Source organism: Bombus huntii, chromosome 13, assembly GCF_024542735.1.
Source record: "Bombus huntii isolate Logan2020A chromosome 13, iyBomHunt1.1, whole genome shotgun sequence".
Lineage (NCBI taxonomy): Eukaryota > Metazoa > Arthropoda > Insecta > Hymenoptera > Apidae > Bombus > Bombus huntii.
In genome coordinates, this window is record NC_066250.1 from 3,755,624 (window position 1) to 3,778,967 (window position 23,344).

At 42.5% G+C, this 23,344-nt stretch overlaps 2 protein-coding genes across 2 annotated transcripts; one reads left to right on the forward strand and one right to left on the reverse strand.

Moving 5' to 3' along the window:
• The first annotated feature begins 1,322 nt into the window (after nucleotides 1-1,322).
• Nucleotides 1,323-16,140, forward strand: LOC126872637 (uncharacterized). Its single transcript, XM_050632738.1, has 10 exons — nucleotides 1,323-1,480; nucleotides 4,110-5,713; nucleotides 6,220-6,406; nucleotides 10,795-10,967; nucleotides 11,093-11,155; nucleotides 11,578-11,705; nucleotides 11,775-12,140; nucleotides 13,239-13,582; nucleotides 13,857-14,123; nucleotides 14,217-16,140. Exons 2-10 carry the CDS (start codon nucleotides 4,118-4,120, stop codon nucleotides 14,651-14,653), a joined length of 3,561 nt encoding a protein of 1,186 aa, XP_050488695.1. The 5' UTR covers nucleotides 1,323-1,480; nucleotides 4,110-4,117; the 3' UTR covers nucleotides 14,654-16,140.
• A 1,585-nt stretch (nucleotides 16,141-17,725) lies between these two features.
• LOC126872638 (uncharacterized) lies at nucleotides 17,726-23,312 on the reverse strand. Its single transcript, XM_050632739.1, has one exon. The coding sequence runs from the start codon at nucleotides 19,547-19,549 to the stop codon at nucleotides 18,434-18,436; it is 1,116 nt and encodes a 371-aa protein (XP_050488696.1). The 5' UTR covers nucleotides 19,550-23,312; the 3' UTR covers nucleotides 17,726-18,433.
• Nucleotides 23,313-23,344: the final 32 nt, after the last annotated feature.

The following is a 23,344-nucleotide window of genomic DNA, read 5'->3' on the forward strand; positions in this document are numbered from 1 at the left end:
TAACGTTGACCGACTCTCGCGTAACGTTAACGCTCATCGATATCCCAGCGATTGTTTCGGTAAATAGCGTACTCATAAACAATAATTAATCGATTCGACCATAAATAAACGCGGAGAAACCAACGATCGATCGGTAAGGGATCGTTCCAGTTGGATTCCTCCAAGGAGGCTCACCGGATAATACCTACATTCTTCGGTACTCGAACAGGAATTTTTCTAACTAAATTTAAAGGATAATCAGGATTGCAGCGATTATCTACAATTACTCCATTGCTCGGAGTAATTGTGTTAATAGGCCAGAAAGAACGAACTCGAAACCCACGAGAATCGTTTCGCTGTACCCTGCCTGAAAATTATACCTTTGTGCTTTAAACGCTTATGAATCGTGAGCTAACAATGCTCTCCTACCAAAGTACCTCGGACAGTACCTAATCTCTCGTACGACCTAAGCAAACTCTGTCCTCTGTCTAAATACAATCCGTAATACCTGGACTAGGAATATCTCCTAGTTCTTGCTCGATATTTTCCTATATAGCGTAAAAAAAGTATACAACAGCCACTACTATGCAGAAACTTCAAGCGGACAGAACAAACGATACTTGAAGAATGTTGGCGAATTTAATGTCGGGCCTGAGCCTGGCGTTTAACAACGCCAAACGATCTACCCTATCCAGCGAGTCCCATCGAGGCCCCGAAGGAGAGTGGGTGGGCCTGACACTTGCGGCCTCAGAACGAAATCGACGGTCGAGCTTCGAATGGTGGGAGCGAGAGAGAGAGAGAGAGAGAGAGAGCGAGAGAAGGAGAGAGAGCGAGAGCGGGGGCTGCGGTGTAAGAGTCGGGGCCCTGAGGGCCCCTCATTCGGGCTCTGCGCCGGGTGTAGGAGCGGAGAGGGGTTAGAGGGGGCAAAGGCACATTCCAAGGCAGAACGGCTGCCAGTGAAGGTGGAAGGCAAGAACAGTCTCTCACGATATTGCGCTCCGTTCCTATCCACCGTTGCTTCCTTTCTTCCATAGAGCCTCGTCGCTCGTTTTCACCCGTCCCCGTGGGACCGTCGTGTGATCGTGCCGAGCCGTGCCGTGCCGCGCTGTGCTGTGTGCCGTTGCGATGCTACACGAGACGCGACGCGATGCGAACCGTCTCTCGGAATCGAATTAACGAGAATACTGTTTCGCCGACACCAGCCAGAAGAGGAACGTGCATGTGATAAAGGTTTCGTGGTACTGTGCACCGGGGTCTACGGTATACGGTGGTCGTTTTTGGCGCCAGGCGTGCTCCAACGTTTCAAAAATGCGCACGCCTACTTACGTAGCGCGGTATTCCAGTGGGAAGACCAAGGAACAGAGAGTTCGTTTCGAAAATAGATTTCTGCCTCGTGTACAGATCCGAGCTCCGATCGTCGGGCATGCGGAAGGAGCGTCACCGGGAGACAGTGATTGAGAGGATCCGGCAGACGGGAGCACTTGAATATTCGATCGCGCAGGTGAGCCGCAACTATCTCTTTCTTTTAGTACGAGTACGCGATGGATACTGGATTCGCAATTTGCTCGAGCTTTCCCGTGTAAACGAAACGGCCAGGGAATCTGAACATCGAAAAAAAATTGATCGGAAGTGGGAGGTATTCGCATGATTCGTTGGAGATTTTTTTCTTCTCGAAAGAATAACGTCCTGCGTCTGTAACATTCGACAAGTCATTTAAACTTTACGATGGTGCAAGTGTCGATATCGGAAAATTTCGTGACGAAGTCGAAGCTGTTGACACAAGCGTTCCATTTATACGTGACGGTGAAACCGGTATTCGTAGCAAAAGGAGCAAAGCAGATAGCTTATCTGAATGTTAGAAATTAGCAGCTTCTAACCTTTAGATAAAGGCTGTTATAGGTTTCATCAGCGATCCTCTATCTCTTCGAATCGAAATTATATTTCTGTCTTTCTGTTCCTTTTCTCTTTCGGCGAATAGAAGATCAAGCGAAAGCAATTTTCAGCCACTTGGCCACCTATCAATCGAGCACCATAACCTCCTTAGTTACATCAGCGTCAGGACATTTTACATATAAACACCGCGAGAAACTTTTTTGACGAATCAAGCATTCCGTGAGAATCGTCTGGAACAGCGGGCAACTCGAGAGGAGGAGGAAGAGGGGATCGTTGGTTTTCTGCTTGAACGAAATTAAATCCACGTGCCGCGAAGTATTCCCATTCTTCGTTCGATCGAGAGATCGTCGAACGACAGAAAAACTTAACCGCGTCCGAGCAACGCCATCGGCATCGAACTTGACCATGGCCTTCAGAGCCTTTGCGCTCGTATAACGAGATACGAGGAATGTAAGTGGCCAAGAGTCCACCGGTTGGACTTACGAGAACTACTTCGAGCTGGTTACCTGCAACTAGATGCTCGATACCAAATATGCTTTAAGGTAGCGACCGATGTGATCGATTTTGCAGGTGAAGCGCAAGGTACCATTAGCCTAAGCAGATTTTCCTTTAAAGTAGACACAAGTCGATCTGCTTACTGTCACCGATAATGGTTTACAAGGAGACTAATAACAGGATGATTTCGTGTTGAATTTTTAATAACATGTCATCGATGTAGGATCCGATTTTCAACATTCGTGTACCGCCACTGCTCAGAAGTATTTGGATACTTTATGCAATTCCATCAGAAGGTTGATATTTTTTCATAATACACTTTTTCTCATTTATCTGTCTCGCGACTTGTCCTTTAAAAATACTTTTCTTCCGGCCTTGCTGCAACTCCTCGATCGATATTCCCATCGTTTTTGAAATATTCAAGAAAACGACAGAAACGTAAAATCAGACAAGAAGACAGTTTTGACGTGAAACTGACTGACAAAATATTGGATTTTTAAATTGTTCCTCTATAAAAGGCACGAAATGTCATCATCGAATCAAGAATTCCATTTGAAATATACTTGATACGTTTGAAACAATTTTACATGTACAAATATTCATAGGAGATAGTATAGGTATATGGATCTAGTTAAATTACGATGCTTTATGCTGACACGATGTTAAATTTATCTATCGTAATAATGGCGACGGTGATCCTTACATATAATTCCTCCATAGAACCTGTATACCACGCGACATGTAACTCTTCTTTCGAGTGCAAGTTGTACATACACGAAATCGTTAATTGACACCTTGAGAAGAATACAGCGATAGTTGTCGATGGTAGTTATTATCGGAACTCGTAACAATTTCTTAACAAGGTAATATGGAACGAATTGTTGGGTGGAATTCTTTCGAATAAGTACAATGCCGAACCATTGAAAGCCACTCTTCACAACTCGAGAAGAATCGTCTAATATTCACCGAGATATTTATATAAGTTCCTTGAAAGCTATTCGAGAAGTTTTAACGACGGAAGGCGCTAATAGGCTGCGAAAGTTTTCCGCATTTCCGTGTCCGGAACGGATACGAGATCCGCAGTTAGCATCGTTCCATTACTCGGATACCGCGTTACGTCGTAATTGGGAGATTCGTTAGTTTCTTAACTGATTGCCATCTTCTCACAGATAATCAACAAGTCGCGAACTTCTTGACTCTCTTTTTCGACCGATTCCATGACATTGCAGCTACTGCACGATACCTGATCGTAGAATTAGAACCACGTACAAAAAATTCACTTGTCTGTTAGGTTGTTGGGAAAAATACTCCAACTTTATACCCCAATACTTTTGAACGAAAAGAGCGAAAAGTATTGAAATTCGTAATTCGGTAGCCACGGGCTGTGGATATTTTCCACAGAGAAGAAAATGCTTTTATTTCGTGATCGTGAACACCGCTTACGCCAACTTCCACTGTTTTGTAATCCAAGACGATTTATCAAGTGGAACGGAGGCGGCTGTATGGAAACGAATCGGCTCCCGACGAGATGTGAGAAATGCGACTGATCCGCGAACGGTTCGTGATCGATCGAGATCGCGGAAACGAACGTGCCGCGGCGTATCTCTCCAGTTCTCAGATCCTTCGATAGACGATTAATCGATGAAAGCCCATTACGCCGTCGTTTCGCCACTCGAATTTTCAACGATAATTAATTGTCCGTTGGTACGAATCGGTTCACGCAACTACGATCGTATTTTCAGGTATTACAATGTCCCAACCGCAATTAACTACCGACCTGGACGTTCCGGAAAGTCCGCAACACTCTTGCCAATGCTCCGCAATGAGTAGCATGGATTCCATGAGAACACAGAGGGACAGGGCGGAGAGGAGCGTGGGAAGTACAAGAATTTCTAACAACCAAGAACTCCCTAGGGGTTTAGAGGCACTTCAGAGTGCTTTCGAACCAATAAGAAGACTCGAAAGTCCGCTATCTCATCAAGAAAGCCAACAGATCAATTTAGAGAATACCAGGAATGTCGATATTTTGGAGCATCAGGCCGGCTTATCGCCGAATACGAGATCGATGGAAGGTCAAAGCGCGATTCTATCGAGACACGGTCACAATCTTTCCTGCAGTCCAAGGAACTTGGATCTTTCTCGAAACTTGGCGTTCGAGGCTGCGCGAAGAGTTCAGGAATCCGGCAACTTACAGGACAACCAACACAGCCTAACTTCCAGCCCGAGTCCTTTGTTGGAGTCTAGCTCGGCGTTGCTCGAGACGTCCGCGAAAGATCTGGACAAGCAGCTCGAGGATCACACAGGGTTATCGCAGAAAGCAACCGCTTCGGGCAAAGATAAGCTGAAGAATATTCAGCAGGTTCTGAATCCTTATCAACACCATCATGAGCCGACGTCGCCGGAACGTAACGTCCACGGACACTTCCACGGTGATACTCACGCGCACGTGCACAAGCACGCCGACAATTTCCGAAGCACTACGAATTTGGACGTTGCAGATGGATTGATGGGATTTCAGCAGCACCAGCGACAACACACTCATCATCATCACGGGAACACCAAGGCAACGAACGTGACCCATCATCACGGTCCGGCAACCGTGCATCATCCGCATGGTCCACAAGGAATAGCAGCGCACCATCATGCAAATCTGGCGCCAAGCTTAACCAGCCACGTTCATGGAAACTCTGGTCCTTTAAGTAGCCCCAATGCAAATCATGGAAGCCAAGCTGCAGCCGGAAATCCGAATACTCATCACCATTCGAATCCAATATCGACATCTACTACCATGGTACACAGAAACTCACCGACGAGTCATCATCGTCTCGGTGGTAGCACCGGCTTGACCAGTCACTACCCTTCAAACTCAGGTTTCTCCAGTGATCACCACGGCACTTCCAGTGCAATGAGCGGGGCTTCGTCGAATTCGAGCATGTTAAATCATGGCGGTTCGCCAGCGGTTCATCGACACGTGGTCAATGCGAATAGCAGTCTCTCGACTACGCCATTAGCTAGCCATCATCACGGTAGTTCGTCGGGAAGTTTGACCGGACATTCGAGCGTAAATCATCATCACGTCAGCTCTGGCATATCCTGCGAGTCTTCTTCGTCGAACGCCAATACGAGAACGCACAGTCGCCTAGATCACGTCCACGATCATCATCACCATTTACAACAAGTGCATTCGTTGCATTCCAGCCACCCTGATACCAGGCAAAGAGACAGAGCTCCGTCGAGCCTGGAGCACCATGGACATCATCACGCGCACATGCATGCTCATGGACATCAACACACGCAGAATAACGATACCAAAAATACGTCTCTTATCGGAGTCGACTCGATACAGGTATTCTTGTCAAATTTAGATTTGAAAATTAGAATTTAACGAGAAATAGTTATTATTATAAAACTCAAATTTTTATATGAATCTAAATAGAATTCTGTTTCGGTTGTTGGCTATTATACCTTAATAATTACTATATTTTCGACACAATTAGGTCATATAGATGCAAGTGTAACAATAGGGTAAAATCTGAATGTAGAAAATTCAATTTTCAGTGATTTCAAATTTTTAAGCAATTTAACATATTTTACCAAAATCTAACTACGTCTGTAGACGACAACGATCGTTAATCATTAGCTCGTTTAGCCATTGATGCAAAACTGTTACTCGCATGACTTCTATAACGTTTCATTACGCAATTTACTGGCGTGACAACAGTATGATAAATATAATTTAATTGTTTACTACTGACAGGCAACTTTGTTGCATGTATTCTGTAACTACAGTTTCGTGTCATTCTCAAAATCATTTTTACCCTTTGAACTTCTTACACAGTTTTTACATTTAAGGTCTCCGCTCCGTCGAAAAGTAAATGCCAATGTCACGTGGTGCAAACCGGTGGGAACAAGAGGGGGCAGGAGGGGGAAAGCGACGGAGGTGTTGAAGTGACATCAAGAACGCATCAACCTCCAGCGCTTCCTCCGCGGCCACCCCCTAGGCCAACTAGACGATACGAAACTACGTCCGTCAATCAATGTAAGTATTTCCCTTATTTTATCTTGGTAACAACTATAATCATTTGAAAGTGTATTCTTTCAAAACGCTGTAATAAATTGACGAGATTTCTGAGGGAAAAATGTCTAATAACCTTCATCAGATTATTTGAATTCACGCAACTTGGAAACTCTCCTCTAATTAATTGGAAATATCCTCTCGAGTTCTTGTCCTTCTTCTCGTTGCTCAGATCATTTTTCGTCGAGTCATTTAACTTGTAAGTATGTGATAGATATGTAAAGGTGGCGCGTGTATTTTCTAACGAAATAATTGACCTGCTATGAAATTTTTCTTCATTTCGTAAATAGAAATGGCAAAGTTCTGCGAGAGCCACGATAATTATTAATTCGAACGTAATTGATAGTAAACAACCAGAAGTAAAGCTTCGAAAGCGAGTTAGTCGATTTAACGCATCGATCGATGAAGCCTTTTTCCAAAAAGCTCCTCAATTGTACCGTGCTACATAAGTAGCGAATATAAAGAGAAACACTTGAAGCAATATTCGAACACTGTATCTCTCGCAACACCGAATCAATATCTCTTCCACGTTGGCTTGCCAATTTGAATGGCGGATATACAATATCGCCTGTGTTCCAAACACTCTTCCCATCCCCGTTTGATTTCCGCTTAAAGCGAGCATGTCACGCAGTTGGACAGTATTTCCTGAAACTCGGTTGAAATTAGACGTAGACGGGGATGGTAGCCCGTAGCTCCACCCTTAGTCATCTCGCCTGACGATCGTCAGAATGTCTGCAGTATCAGCAGAATGACGAGCAAGGCCGCATCTACCATCGTTGCTGTCCCCTTTATCAATAGCGGCCACGCGTTATCGACACCGGAACGCATCGTTGACCGATTCTACTTGCTTCGAGGAGCAACCCCCGTGGAATTTCGACCCTCGACCGCGTCGAGTCGCTCGAATCGTCACGGTATATCGACCAGTCGATGCTCGCAGCAACCGAGAACAGAAGCATCGTGACGAAGAATGCTGTGATTCGAACAACAGGATACTTTTGCCCTCTCTGCTATTAATCCAAGCTGGCTGGCGAATGGCCGCGCAAGGAATGCCATCTTGGATGTTCCTTCGAAGGAATCCCAAGCCTCGGTTTCGTTCCGAAATCACCACCACCACCTGTGGGACACCTCAGCCAACGTGCGGGCCAACAGAGATCTCGTGGAGTGCCTCTCGAGTTGTTGTGCTCTCGCATTCGTTTCCAAGTATCCAACGGAGAGTGTAAAGAGCAAGGAATAGCTGGAAATATACTAGCATCGATCTATGTGTTGTCCAAAATATTTTCAAGAATCTGCCGTAAGAATAGGTCGAATGTCGACCCCACGGATATAAAAATAATTGACATTGGTGATCGTCATACGCGAAGGTGGACCGATTAATGAGAAAGTGCGCGATGAAGAATTGACCTTGAGAAAAACATCCCCTCGTGGAGAAACTCGTTTGATGCGTAAACGTGATTCATAAACTATCGAGGAAGATAGTGTGCGTTGTAATTTCTTCTTAACGCAAGTTGGTACAATTTTTCTTTTTTTCTTCTTTGTGACCTAAACTCTAAATACATCGAAGAAATAACCGTGTAATAGTGATGTAAATATTTAATAACGTTGGATATTCGATGACGAAGGATACTGTGTCTGATACATGTTGGTTTGGAAAGACAAAAGAGTGACGAAAACATCCACGAAACTTTTCCTTTAAGGTGCAAGTTGTAAAGAAGAAAATGGACGGATATCCAGTGCTGCAGATAGTCCGGTGCCGACTTGGAATGGAAATGGAGATGGATAACCAGGGTTATCCATTCACAATGGCGGCACACTCGCATTCCCACTTGCCACATCCGACAAACCACGCGCACTTCCCGAGATCGCATTACCCTCACCCTTGCGGTATGCCGATTAACCCTTCTTGTTAATTTATCAATCGGCCCTCCAACCCCAGTCTGTACCACCGATCTACGTGCCCGCATAATCTGATATTAGCTGCTCCATTAAGCTACCTTTGGTACAATGAGTCATTAAAGTAATCCATTCAAACATTCGTTTCTTTTCTGTAGAGGAAGAAACGCGCTTCTTACATATTTCAAAGATATACTGTTTATTTATTATATTTTCTCATATCATATTATAATATTTATTGTTGTAAGTAATTCGTTATACCGATTTATATCACGAGCGCATAACATGTCGCAAAGTTAAGTTAACGACTTAATTAATTACAAAACTAAAGAGAAGAATGTTTGTAAGAATGGAAATACGCGATTAATTTCGAATTCCTGATACCTTGACTCGCGTCACGATCTTCAACTTCCCGGTTCTTTCGTCTATGAAATATTTCTAAATTATTTCCATGCGATATAAATTTTAAACGCACCGATGTCTACTACATTTCCGAATAGGGAATGTGCATTTTCTAGCATCCACGTTCTATTTTTACCGGCGGGAAGATATGTTGCATAGCCTCGTGGAAGGTCACGTGGATAACAAAAGGTTGCCGTATAAATAGATATCGACAGGCTTCTTAATAAAACACAGTTTGATTTTCTATAAGAGCTGACTCGATAAAAAGCTTTAAAATTCAATACATCGTAGATTAAGTAGTTTTAGAATTTCTAATATAATCAGGAATTCAGCTAGAGAGCAAGCTTGGAAAGATTGCGTGGTTTGAACTGGGAGTAAAAAGTCGAAGGCATTTTATCCACAGAAAAGCTCGTCTGTTGAAAGAGCGTTTCGAGGAAAATCAGGGAACCAACCATTTCCTTTTACCCTTGAAACACATTGTGGTTGAATGCTGGCATTTAAATGCCAGTTTCGCTCCGCTTGCTTCGAAACCTACGATTCACCAGATCGTAACTCTAACAGCCCAGGTAGCAAAGGTACACTTTAACAATTCAATCCTAAACCTTGGTTTGTATTCACGAGAAGTAGCAGGTATTCGGAGGAATCTGGTAAAACGATTTTCCGTGGTAGTTTCAATAGAGAGCACAACAAGCATGAAGCAAGGTTGCGCACGTTCGATTCGAGAAAAACGATTTACGAGCCATTGGGAACGAGATTTCGGTAAACCTTCTTTGACAAAGCTAAAGGAAAGCAGATTCCTAGAAAAAGAACGGCATTCCAATTCGTCTTTTGCCTTTGGGGTCTATTTGTTGAAGTTCGACAATGGCCAGGTATGTCAAAACACGAAAATGGTTGCGTTGACCATTTCGTTATAGCAAAACTGCTGTATTCTTGGGAATCGCGTGGGACTGTGAGAATAACAGTCTCTGGTTGAGAGGATTTTTTTATTTGGCGTCAGAGCCGCGTGATCTTCGTAGATTTTATTCGTTGGCAGAAAAATAATTAGATTTTTAATTACAGAAGATGATCTCTTCACTTGTCTTCCGGATCCGCGCTACAGAAGGGCACAGTACCCTTCTTTGTTAATGGGAAACCTGATTAAAAAGTTCAGCTCTGTCGATTCTCTTTTGAGAGAGAAAAGAGAGAGAAAGAGAGAGAAAGACTCTGCTATTGTCTCTGAAACGACGTAGCGTCGACGCTCCCAACGCTCAACATTCATTGAAGGAATTTCCAATACAGCGTGGTCGGCTCAATTGAGAGTTTCGACGACAAGAGTCGAGCCCGACTGATTGAGAATGAAATACTTCGGCTACATATCGTAAAAAATAGCATTTGTGCGATGCGCCGCGGCGTGTGAAGACAATTTTGTAGGCTGTATTTTACTACGATACTTCGTTATTCGCACTATTGCTCGGTACATTAACGCATTAACGCTCGAAAGAAATGAACATAATCATCGTCGGACAATCAATCCTTTTCCTTTTTCTAAAATATCCATACAGCTAAAAGGGGAAGAGAATTAAGGTGATCTAAGGGCTAATCATTGACTAACAAGATTCGCAGAATTTCGCTCAAGGCACGTTTCCCATTGTACTCAGATCAAAGCTCCCGTTGTTGGGTTCTCACGCAAGGACAATCATTATCCCGTGAAAGAAGGAGCCAACGCACGATGGGAATAAGTCTTGCAGGACCTTTTGACTGAAAAGGGTCGATAGTCGTACAAAAGATTCCGTTTGGCCACCGAAAGATATCCTTCCAGCTATTACGTGTTTCTTAGAGGCATCCTTTGAAGCGATCGTAGCGGAAAGATTCGACGTGAAATATTACGACCGTCGTCGTCTTAACACTCTCTCGTTTTTTTCTTATTCCTTTTTTTCAAAGACGAAAATATTCGAAGCGTTTCATTGAGGACTTTCGAGGCATACCACTCCCGTCCCCTTTTACCGAATACTCCTTTCCCTTTTAATTCCTCGCCTATCGCTTCCATACTATCAGTGCTGTGACCGATTTTAATTTTACAGGCCACACGGGGGAAGGTGGTTGCTGCAAGAAGTACGTTGTCCTTTGTTGCCTTTGTGGTGGGTTGAGCGCTGCGGTCGGTAGTCTCTTTTTGGCGGTACACGCGGTCCTTTCAGCCCACACGGCCAGTTTAGCTCTCTTTGAGACTGTACCATCTTACATTCCTGGCATAATGGTAAGAGGCAAAGATCGGAGTCTATCAACCGATCTCCCTTTAGCGAGACCGCGTACGGAAACAATGAAGACACAAGGTATTTAAACTACTGCAAATGATCACCTGCATTTCGTATTAATTTTCAGTTAATTCTAATGGGTCTATTCACGATGCTACTCGCCAGACGGAAGCACAGATACGGACTTTTGGTAAGCCGTTATCAATGACCAGATAATACGGTCGTTGGTTTTCCTATATCGGATACAGATAAAAAATTACCTATTACTGTAAATTAATTTTCCCCCATTTTATATCATTTTCTACATTTTTCTATTAGATATGCTCTATTAATTCCTCATACGATCAACTCTATAGATTGCAAGGCAGAATGAGACGATGACCTTATAACATTGTTCTTTGAAGACATCTTGGAATTTACTCCTATTTATAAATAGGATCCTTGTGATAGATTAACTTACGCAGATGAGAATCATATGAATATCTGATAGCCACAAATTCCACTGCTTCGAACTTAACCCAATCGTAAACTACGTTACTTATGGGATGGCCTAATCGAAATAATATCGTCTCGCCTATATAATCCCTTCCTTAAAACGCTAATATTTTGTAGATGAAAGTCTGTGGATCTGTTGGAGTGGTATGTGCGTTGGTATGCGTGTTGGTCACAGTAACGACGACAGTGATACACATGTCCCGGTTGCAAGGTCTTCGAAAATGCGTTTATACCGTGAAAGCGAGGTTGGTATATTCGTCTATTTTTACACGGCGGCGAGATCGATAGTTTCTATTCGATAATTATCACCACAGGTCGTGCACGTGTTACGGGGCGCCAGAAGGAGATCCTGGAGTTCTCTTCGAAGGCACTCCCCACTGCGAGGCGGTTCACGGCGCTCTACACGCCTGTCTCAGGGCTCTGTTTGGAGTTTCGGTCGCTGGAATCTTAGCTTGCATATTCTCGTGCATGCTGGTGTACCAGTTACTAAGTCACGAGAAGAAGAAAATGTACTGGGAGCAGTTGGAACTGAGATGCAGATCTCTTTACGGCCAAGGAGGCACCGTGGGACCGACGACTGGTTCCTGCGGATGTTGCAACGATTGTGGCGGTGCTAGTCCTTGGTGGGCGCAGACCCCCGGAAATCTCTACACGCCGAATCCCGATTTGGCGCCATCCAGGTTCGTACACTCGAAAAATCGAATTCTGAGAAAGTCGGCAGTATAATCAAATCCGGAGAGTCGAAGAACGATATAATCCTGAAGATCACATTTATAGGGCATTTCCAATTTCAAAGCATTTAAATTTATATTAAATAGGGTTTATATTAGAAAACTGCCGAAACAACGATACATAATTATTATACGTTTACTTATCGTTCTGATTCTTGTGTTTATATATTGCATATATATTGGGTCGCAAATCTTGCACGAATACAAAATTCTGATCGAGTAATTGATTCTTTGATATTCTCGTGCTTTAGATAAGCGTCACGTTTGGTACGAACACGAGCGTACACTGTAAACCTACAATGTACAATACTTGTTATGAAATTACATTCGAAATATTAATCGATCTAACCTTGAAAACGTGCCGCGTTTTATTGACTCGATGTCAAACCATGGGATGACACCGTTGAGTGAATTAACGTCGTTTAAATTGTCTTCGTAAAACTACACATAATAATAGCACACGTGACGAGGACTGTTACGGAATCGTTACGAATTCAATACCGGGACGCGGTGGCCGATGAACTTTATTGAGAAATTATTGATGCGATTCAAATGCGCACGGTGCATTTGTCTGCGAGTAATGATACATATTCAATAGATTTCATTCACGAATGTCACGAATATCGGTAGCGGAGTGCAATAAACCCGTAAACGAGGCAACGCTCCCTCCAGGCTCCCAGGACACATTGTATTCTGGTAATCCGCTAATGTATGGCATTAATTAAGCTGGGATTCTATTCTGTTCTTCTGACATTTAGAGGAGGGATTCCTCCGTTTCAGAAATAAATTATGACGAACGACGAGCCGTTCTTTGAAGTTCGCTTTCGGTCAAATTAACAACGAAAAATTCCGATCGTGCCTTCTAATTAATCCGCCGGCCATTGTAACATTTTCTACGAAATATCCAGCTTTATGGGAAAAGAAATTCCAGCGCGTAGAAGATACGTTCGGTGTGCTTGAAATTCGTTTCTTTCGCGATAAGATAATGAAGTCGATAGGATGTTAATTGTCGCAGCAAATTCAAAGGTCGTTCCTTTTACCTTGCAGAAGATGGCGGCTACCTTGGTCTAGATCCAGAGGACCAGCTCCGAGTCCAGACTCGAATTATGGCTTTCACACTCAGACCAGACAAACCGAGGCCAACGTGGAAAACACGAATGGCCCCTATAGCGTTCTTAATTCTCAATCGAGTGGCCCTTACTCTGTATTAAACACGCAGAACGGCCCGTACACCCCTAGTACGGCTTCTTACAGTGTTTTAGAGACTCCAGTGCCGCTATGGGGTCCTCCGCCACCTTATAGCGACCCTAACAGCCCAGCTAGGCGACCACAAGTTGCGGAACAAAGACCCAGAATTGCCAAACGGATGGAGAACTTCGAGAACAACGAAGGTGAGCAATTAAATGTTCATTAAAGATTGAAGTTTGAAGAGAGAAATACGTTCGATAATCGTAGGAGTATGAATTCGTGTGGCTGGGTAACGGACAATTGAGCGAACGTTTATATTACTATATCGATAATGAGAATGAAGCTTTTGTTTAGTCCGCGAGGAAAATTAAATCGTTTCGCCGTTTTATTTCTACTTCGTTGTGAAAACCGTTATTTCAACTTCTTTGGTTTTACTTTTCACAAAAAAAAAAAAAAACAAAATCACCATTTTCACAGATCACAGATCACGATCTGCGAAACGGCCATCGGATAACTACGAAAACGCCGAAGAAATTTCGAACAGCACCGATCCAGAGGGAGGAAACGAGGGCACTATGAAAGGCAGACGAACCAGGAAGCCTCTGAAGGGCGTAGAGAACAATGCGTTCCAGCAGGAAGCGAATCCTGGACCAAAACAGTCGGAAAGTGAACTGTACTTCGGTGATGTGTCCTCGTGTTGCGGACCCGAGAGTAGTTTCTACGATTTGGCCGTAGAGAAAGAAGGTATATAACGACACTCTGAAGATTGAACAATTGGAAGGGAACTAAGATAGCTCGCCACTCATTGCCATTGATCATTCACCCCGATTTTCATAGGTACGGAGCATTCAGAGGGCGTGGACTACTTGGCAGCTCGTCTAGGTAAACGACAGCTGTCAAAGAGATCCAGAATGCCTCTGCCACTGCCATCGGACGGTGGTGACATACCATCCGACAATTACGCGAACAGTGACGAGCCCAGAAGTGCCAGAGGACCTTTTCTAGCGCCTGATGCGCAATACGAGGTCATTCAACAAGGCCGATACTCTTACTACACGTCGAAGGACGACGAGCAGCTTCAAGAAGGTCCAGCGACTTCTGGATACTTCAGGGAGGAGGAGACTGAAAGGGGAAGGGATTACAGGGATTACAGAAGCAGTCAGGAAGAAGAAACACCTCAGTGTTGCTTGAGTGATTCGACGACGTTGGACTCGGGTTGGCAGAGTGGCGAACAACAACAGTCCGACGACAACGTTAGACCGGTTAACGTGTGATCGCGTTTATCGTTAGACCAATAACGAGATAGTTGTCGAGAAACAGTAGTATTATATTAAGTGGTAAACGATGTAAGGGGAGAGCAAAGACCGGAACCTCGATTCAGTACAACTTGATGCTTTGATACGTAGGAGAAAGAATCGCTGAGAGAACCGTGGCCATCCCCGTAGTCTGTTGTTTCGTATTTACTATGGAGATGTTGCGAGTTCAGGACTCGATCTACGAACTATTTCGTGTGCACTAGATAGGAAATTGTCCATGTAGAATACAAAGATGGTGATACGAGTGCAAATCTATGATTACCATATTCGTAATAGAACCTAAGTGATGTGATTTGTGGTACGATAGTATAAGTAAACCTTAATCGTTAGAGCGTAAGTGAATGAGAAATGTCCGCGTCGGATTACTTTTTTTCCAGCGATCCACGCACTATTACAAGTCTGAAGAAGGATCACGAAGAGTAAACTCTACGTCAGAGTACGCTATATGTGAGAAATCCTACGTAACGTTGTATTTTTATTAATTAAGCGATGTCGCCCATGTTGTTCGTAATATTAATCGCTAATGTATGTTGGAAACGATCGTATATATGTAGAGAAAGAGAGAGAGAGAGAGAGGAAGAAAAAGGGAGAAGAGATTAGTCTCATAGATAATATGCCAAAGAAAAGGTCTCTAGAGAAGGCGAAAATATGAATGAAAAGAAAGGGATACATTTTCCAAAGTTCTGTTTCGTAAAATTTACCCCTCGACGGAGACTTTTACTTTGGCGATTCGTTAGAAACGTCCATGTACAAACGTGTGCTTTACTCTTGCCAATATCTCGCTAGACGTCAGCTGGATTTAGCACTTAGACGTTGATTGTCGCAAAAATGTTTACCATTCGATAATAAGTTCAAAATTGGGCACGTTGAGCTCGCCATGAATTCTCGGTCACTGCCATTCGAACGTTCAATTCCATTCTCAAAACCATATAAGGATGAGAGAAGATGTTTTCGCACGTCCATAATTTCGCACGAAGTCTGAGTTTTATGAATCTATATATACACCCGGAATTTTACGATTCTTTTAAGGAAGATATTTATCACGCGTCGTAGTATACGAATAAACGAGTAACCGTGTTCGTGGTCTGTGTTAGCTTCGTCGAGCTTTTTACGTTGTAGGGCCGCATTCGCTTTCGAACATACAATCCTAGTGGACCAAGAACGATATAAAGAAGAAGATTGATCTTACTGACAATGAGTGAATATTACAAATTAGAAGTAAAATCTATCGCCGTTAACAGCCGTTCGTTAGATAGCACATAAAAACAGATGCATATTTTATAATCGACATTCGAGAACGAAAGAGACAAGGCCAGCTTAGGGGAGTAGTTTAACGTTGTTTACTCGATAAAGTGTACCTTAAGAGCGATACGTAGCAAGTCCGATACATTGTCGAACGATGTAACTAACAATGATTAAGAATAAAGCTTTGTTTTGTAATGAAACCACGTGTCGCTCGATGAATTATACGTATTCTTTCGAGCAATGAAACGAAAAAACGAAAACAATTAGAAATTAATATACGAAACGTCCTTTCGCCTTTCATCAAGCTTCGTTCAAGGATCATAACTTGTACCTAAAAAAACTACATTTAAGGAGCTATAGAAAAGGATGGCTGCTCTTTTTCCATTAACTTGAGTAATAAAACAAATAAAAACCAACTCAGAATCAATGGAAATCGAATGAGTTTTTGGAAAGTCCTGCAAATTCATAGTCAACTAATTTAAATCCTAAGATAATTTTGGTATTTTCGTAAGTTGCGCGTTAAAACGAAACGATTGACACAATATGTAGCATTTCGTGAAACGTGGCTTTGTCAGGAACGTGCCATACAGACTTTGGAAATAACTGTTATTTTTGGTTGCTGATTTCATCGGTTGGTCCATCGATGAAAGAAACGGATACGAACACGACACCGACTGTCCCCAGGTCAATGATTTTATCACAGCCGATATGTCACTGAAACACGCCCAGGTAAGCATTTAACGAGGAATGCGGGATCTATAACGAGCACCGCTATTGTCAGCAATTTTCTTAGTGAACTCCCGCGCTCCGTGCGCGTTGGCTAATATCAGATTATGAGATTTCGCAACAGACAGCACGATCGTTGAACTTTCGCAATAACGTGTGCAGCGCGCACACACGAGAGCTCACACCATTGTACGTAACATTAATTTCACATAATCTAGATTGATCGTTCGACGGGATAGAAACGAATCTATACAGCTTACCAGCATTTGTGTATACTTAGATATATTCAAGTTCAACCAACCACGACGATGAATGAACACGAGATTAGAAATAGAATATCTTGATTAGTGCAACACGCACGAGAATTATTCCCGATTCTGAATCATATCGGAGAAAATCTGTCACGGAAGAAGGATTCGTTTATCATTTTCTTGCATCTACGCTTGCATCTACCCGTTAAGTAGCCGGACGCTTTCATAGATCTGTGGTAGCGGCATATAAACTTTAACAAAGTGCGTATGATTGATGGTAAATTAATAAGCAAAGATTAGATGTTGGTTTTTCGAAGTTTATCCATAATTTTGCAATTAAGCTACACATCCTGTCGGAAGTAAACAGGTGTTTTTATACTCTTTGTTGCTAGCGTAGATCAATTACCAGAAACAACAAAGTTTACAGTGTTTCCATTAGAACGTTCCATATAATTCGAGAACAATGCAATCTTCTTGAAAAGCGTGTCCATATTCTCGAGATTCTATCTAGCTGAGTTCAGAATTGTTTGATGCTGTAAGCTGAATCATTTAATTAGCAGAGGTAAAGGAACGTGGCGATTGAAGTTAATAAATCGCAATTAAAGTGTTTTCTAGGTTCGCGTTTTGCCCGATACGATCTTTCAGAATGAAAACACGCTATAAATGGCTACCCTTCTTTAACCGTAGCCACTCGACCGTTTGAATCATCCGTGCTGTGTCGCAATCGTTACGAACTTCGCATTTAACAATCCGTATCTATGGAGTTTAACTAATTAATGAAACCGTCAATGAAAGAAATTGGCAGTAGTCGTTGCGTGAAACTTTATTACATCAGCTGGATATATAGCGCGTGATAATCATTAAAATTGTGATATCAAACAGGTCATACTACTAATCTACTGTAGTACTCGTATAAGTGCAAAGATACAATGGCTCACTTATAGAAACCTTTCATGAACATAAAGATCGTAGATGAAAAACACGACGAGTCACATTTCCTGTCACCCATGAAAGAACAATTTTTAAATTCAACACGCTGTCAGTCAATTCCACGTCGAAACTATCTTTCGGATAAAATATATATTTCTGTCAATTTGAAAAATATTAAACATATTAATTAAGATCAACCAACATGCATAACAATTAGACTAATATTATTCGTTTCTTACAAAACATTGTTCATCGCCTATTTTCAAATGGCTTATGCGCCTTCCACATTTGAATCTATCAGATTATTTGTTACAAATGATTAAAAATTGTTTGGTTACTGGCAAATATTATCGACAGCGAAATTTTGTTCCTGTTACCAGGAACGATGTCGACCATCGTCAATTTTTATCAACATACTACTAATAATACCGAACTTGAAATACCTGCGCGAGTCATTGTACTTGCATACGTTCTGAGATCGAAGATTACGCGTAAACTGTTATATTACAAGGAATATTGATATTCAAAGTTGCTATCGGTATTAAATATCGTAATTCGCAATTTAATTGTCTCTGTTATTTTCATTTTAAGAACAGGATCCCTCGACGACGCGATGCGCTGCCTGATTCACCAGAAATCTTTCTACTCTTTCCCTGAATTCCCTGCTGGATTCTGGCAGTGGTAACCTTGGTCCCGAATTCCTCAGGCTGTGTAACGTTGTTAAATTTTGCAAACTTTCAGACAGTCTTCGATCGTGATCCAAAATGTCCGGTCTTGGAGCTGGTTTTCTCTTACCCGCTGCTGTTTCTTCCAATTTTTTATCTCCAACTGTTCCATTCACGTAGCCGCTTTCTGGCAACCGATTCATCATCCCCCGCAACGCTATTCTAGCGCTCAGTGCAGACCAAAATGCTTCGAGGAGAGACGCCACCAACACGTTCACTGTGAGTAAGATCCTAGTATGCGAGGACTGCTGATGATCTCTGTACAAGAATGACATCATTCTGCTCTTGATCGTTTTCAAGGATTCTTCGGTAACGTTATCCGAATCTGGCGAATTCTCTTCGTCTTTAGAATCACTGTTAGTGAACGATCTACTAGGACTTTCGGTCTCACCTTCCTCAGGATCAATCGTCGAAGTTCTCAAGATGTACCCAGATATGTTTGACATGTTATCAAATACAATGCCAGGCATGGGAGAGTAAAGACGAATATTTGCAGATTGATCATAGATTCTACTGAGATTGAAATTGTCTTCGCTGAGTGGCATCGTCTCGTTTAACAGAGTGTCGTTCTTCAGGTCAGAATGATCTCGCGGCTGCTCGAGAATTCTTTCCAGCGACCACAGAGAGCTTCTACTCTCCGCAGCGGCTGCGATGTCGAACACTGTGGCGATGAAGCAGAGGATCGCTGCTATCAAGGAGAACAGATTTCCGTAAAAGAAGATAGCGATGTTCCTATCGATGTACCATCTTCTCCAGGCGAGTAGACCGGTCACGAAAGGAACCAAACACGCGACCGATAGGATCGGACCTTGAAGAGATAAGGCCAAGCTGCCTAGCAGAAGGGAAAGTGCACCCAGACCAAAATGCACGAAGGACAAACCTCCCACGGTCGATGCCGAATAACGTCGTTCGGATGGGTACAGAGAAGACAAAGCTGGCTTCGTTTTCACCTTTATCACATACACGTTTTCCATCATTGTTTGCTCGGCGAATTTTATGTCAACGGTTTTTTATCGCAAACCAGAGCTGAGACCATTCACGTTAGAAAGGTTATCACACACAACTTTCCGATAGGGTTAGTGAAAATTCGGTTGTATCTGCCATGGTGACCCATGGCCGATGACACTGTATTTCTCAGATGTGAATATGTACTACGATATTAACCTGGATACCTCGAACGGAAATTGCTTTGTACTTCCTGCTGTTTCGGAATCACAGGCACTTGACCGTGAACGAAATATGTATACCGACTGTTACGAAGACACGAAAGAGATATCAATGGTGTTTGAAAGGCAAAGCTCTGAAAGACGGCACACGGATCAGACGAACGTTCATAGCGAAGATTGCTGCTTCTTTCGCTATCTTAACTCGCAATCGTGATCGTTGGATGACTGCAACTCAGAATTGCTGAAACGTTAATTCGGTGGAAATCGACGACGATTTCTGTACGGGTAGAAGCAAGCAGCCGGTCAATTATGCTAAACGCTCGAATTTCATTGAAATCTTCGTCGCAGCGTCGCGTGAATTTCTTCCTGGCTGTCGACGAACACCGCGAATACGCTTATGCAATTCGTTTGGAACAATGGAACGAGGACGAAAACTCAGGGAGAAGGAAGAGCCACACAACCGCGACTGTATCCAATAAGCGTGAACGCGAAACGGTAAATAGGTTTAACAACCTGACGCGTCGTCGTTGCTACAACTTCTTTTTTTCTCATACGTCTATGGTGGTAATGCGAACATTACGCAATAGCAGTTGACTACGAAGCGATGCAATTATCTCGTTGCACGCGCGTATCGGCGTTCTCTGGCTCGGCTTTTCTCAGACACCGTTTTCACCGATTTCTTGCCTCTTTGTGCCAGCCGCTCTGGATTTTCGATCTCATGGGAAATCACTGATCCAGTTTCCATCCACGAGAACCGTCTACTCTGTCGCCGATCACGAGCGATCAATAAAATCGTTCTCTTGATCGTTCCTCGAACTTAGATCAGCCTTCTCGTTGACTTCTTTCGACCGGTTGTCTGTCGGTTAATTGAGACCATTCGTCCACACGATGAATGGAGTAATTAACGTAATTAACATGATCGGAAAGCAAGACAGCGACTGATCCTTTTCAGACGATTATTTCCAATCGAATAGCTGCTCTTTTCGCTTAACGTCTCACTAAATGTTAACGAAGCACGCATTTCCTTCACTTTACGAATTTTACTTGGACGCGTGTAAGTCTAACATTTAATTACAGGAGTTTGTCGATTCGAAAAGTTGAGGGCAGATTTCACGAGGGCAGATGATTGTCCGCGAAAGACACCTCGGTAGAGACTGAGCCGCGAACGAAGACTAGTTCGTGTTAAAATTACTATGAGATCCTGAACGGACCTCCCACGCGGTCGGTTTGCAGTGAAAGGGACAACAGAGAACGACGGATAGATGAACCTTCGCGTTGTTTTAAGCCTTCTTCACACCACTTTCCACGCTCGTAAAACGATGTCACGCTTGCAGACAAAAAATCCATCTATCATATCTTGTTTCTTTATATAAAAAGTTGTATGTTAAACAGTGTCAAGGCTCAGGATCAAATACCTCGCCATTTAATATTTTACAGGCAACTTGGTGAGAGTAAGTACATCCTGGAATCTACACGAAGGACTTACGCTAACCTTTACTCTTCACCATAGAAATACACGGGCTTGGCAACCGACCTTTTCTCCCAAGCTCAATAGGCCCGCACGCTATTAATAATATTGATCAATCCAATTTGACAATGATAGTACCGAGTCACTTTAATATTTTTTGCCAATGGTCTTTTCTTAATAATACTTCATTAAACTTAGTATTTAAACTGATAACGATATCAAATTATCGAAATAGTATTTGTTTTGCCGACCGTTCGCGGAGAGACGCGATCTCAAGGAAACGCGTCAACGGCAGTCGTAAATTCCTGTTACGATTTTACAATCGACGCCACGAAATTGATCGATCCCCTACTTCGTTTAAGATAATAGAGGTAATTTAATGAGTATAATGCTCGATTAACAGTTCAATGATAGTATATATTTCCAACAACTTTGTAGAGAAGATAGTTACGTTGATACGTAAGGTATAAGTTAAGTAGGCGAATGATCGAAGGGTGGAAACCCGATAAAGAGATGTTGACTGTTCTAAAGTCGAAGAACCAGTGAAGTTCGGCGACGATGCAAAGGAAAACTCTTGCTTGGTGGTGATCGCTCCACCACTGGTCGCTTGCGGCCGAAATCATGAAAAAACCTGTTTCCCCAATTTTTTCCTGATGAAGCAATAACTATAAGGAACCTCTTGACTCGTAGATCTTTTATGCCGCTTAACGGCCTTAACGGTAAATCAAAGAGCCTCGTTTTATGACAGTTCCTTAGGATTACTGCGATTCGCTTAATTCTATGTGTGCAGCTGGTGACCGCCTCGAACGTAAAGAGTCACCGGACGTAACAATATGAGGGATCAAAGGTAGATGTAGATAACGAAGAAATGTTGACTGAGTTAATGTAGTGAACCCAGTACAGAGATGTTGACTGTTCTGTTGTAGTCGTAGAACCAGTAAAATTCGGTGACGATGCTGTCGCAAAGGAAAACTCTTGTTGGGTGTTGGTCGCCCCACCACCGGTCGTTTGCGGGTGAAAATCCTGGGAAACATGGGAAATCTCATGTTTCCCCACGTTTTGCCTGATGGAGCAATAACCATATGGTTACACATTGACTCGAAGGTGTTTTATACCACTTAACGGTCAAATCGAAATGCTTAGTTTTACGATAGTTCCTTATGATTATTACGGTCCAACTAATTATATTGACGGGGCCGCCTCGATCGAGGGCTAGTCAAAGAGTCACCGGACGAAACAGTATTTTATATCTTAATATCTTGCGACAATGTTAATATTGTTCATAAACCAAATTAAAAAATATTGACAATATTATAAAACGCATAAAAATAAATCGTACGAAATGTTACTTTGTAAAGTATTATAAAAACAATTGACAATATCATCGATCGTGCACGAGCGTTTTTAGAATAATCTGAAAGTAATTTCGTTACGCACGTGTTAGCTCGAAAAAAGAGTTTGGTCTAGAAAGAAATTTTCCATCGATGCTAGTTTACAGCGTTTCATACGAACACAATTCCCATCAACAGGGATTAATTAATTTGATCGCGCTGTTTCACCCGAGCGACTGAAAGAAAGGTCAACAGAGATCATTACGATCTGACGGCAGAGTATTTTTAAAATATTTCAGATACGTTTTGTACTTTATTCTTCAACCTTCTACAAACAGTTGAGCAGTTTCATAATACATACCGCGTCGATGGGTGAACATCAAAGTGGCAGCGGGGAAAGGTTCGATGATTCATAGCGTATTGGAAAAGAGCGACAAAAGAGGAACAAAAATGACACGTGCCGAAACGTGGCCTGTGAATAACTAGGCACGTGTATACCTCTGTTTTCCAAATCAATTTCTAAAGATATCCTCGCGGACAATTTTAATGCCCTGTACTGACTCATGCATTGATAATGTTCGTTGCACGTTTAACCTTTAGGTAAATGCATAATTTTTCCTCATATAATAAATTTGTTTGAGACATTACAATTACAAACAAGACATTGAAATTACAAACGTCATATTCCTTAAGAAAAAAAAGAAAGTATGTAGGGAAGAGAATTTTCGTATATGTACAGTGCATACGCACAATGCATATCGATTATTTGACAACCGCAGAATTAACATTTAAAAATAAACATTTTTG

Bases quoted from the DNA above. Each gene is read 5' to 3' on its own strand.
- LOC126872637 (XM_050632738.1), top strand. From the start codon at position 4,118: ATGTCCCAACCGCAATTAACTACCGACCTGGACGTTCCGGAAAGTCCG. The intron at 10,968-11,092 runs GTAAGAGGCAAA...ATTAATTTTCAG, and splicing joins CTTACATTCCTGGCATAATG to TTAATTCTAATGGGTCTATT. The intron at 12,141-13,238 runs GTTCGTACACTC...TTTACCTTGCAG, and splicing joins CCCGATTTGGCGCCATCCAG to AAGATGGCGGCTACCTTGGT.
- LOC126872638 (XM_050632739.1), bottom strand. From the start codon at position 19,549: ATGATGGAAAACGTGTATGTGATAAAGGTGAAAACGAAGCCAGCTTTG.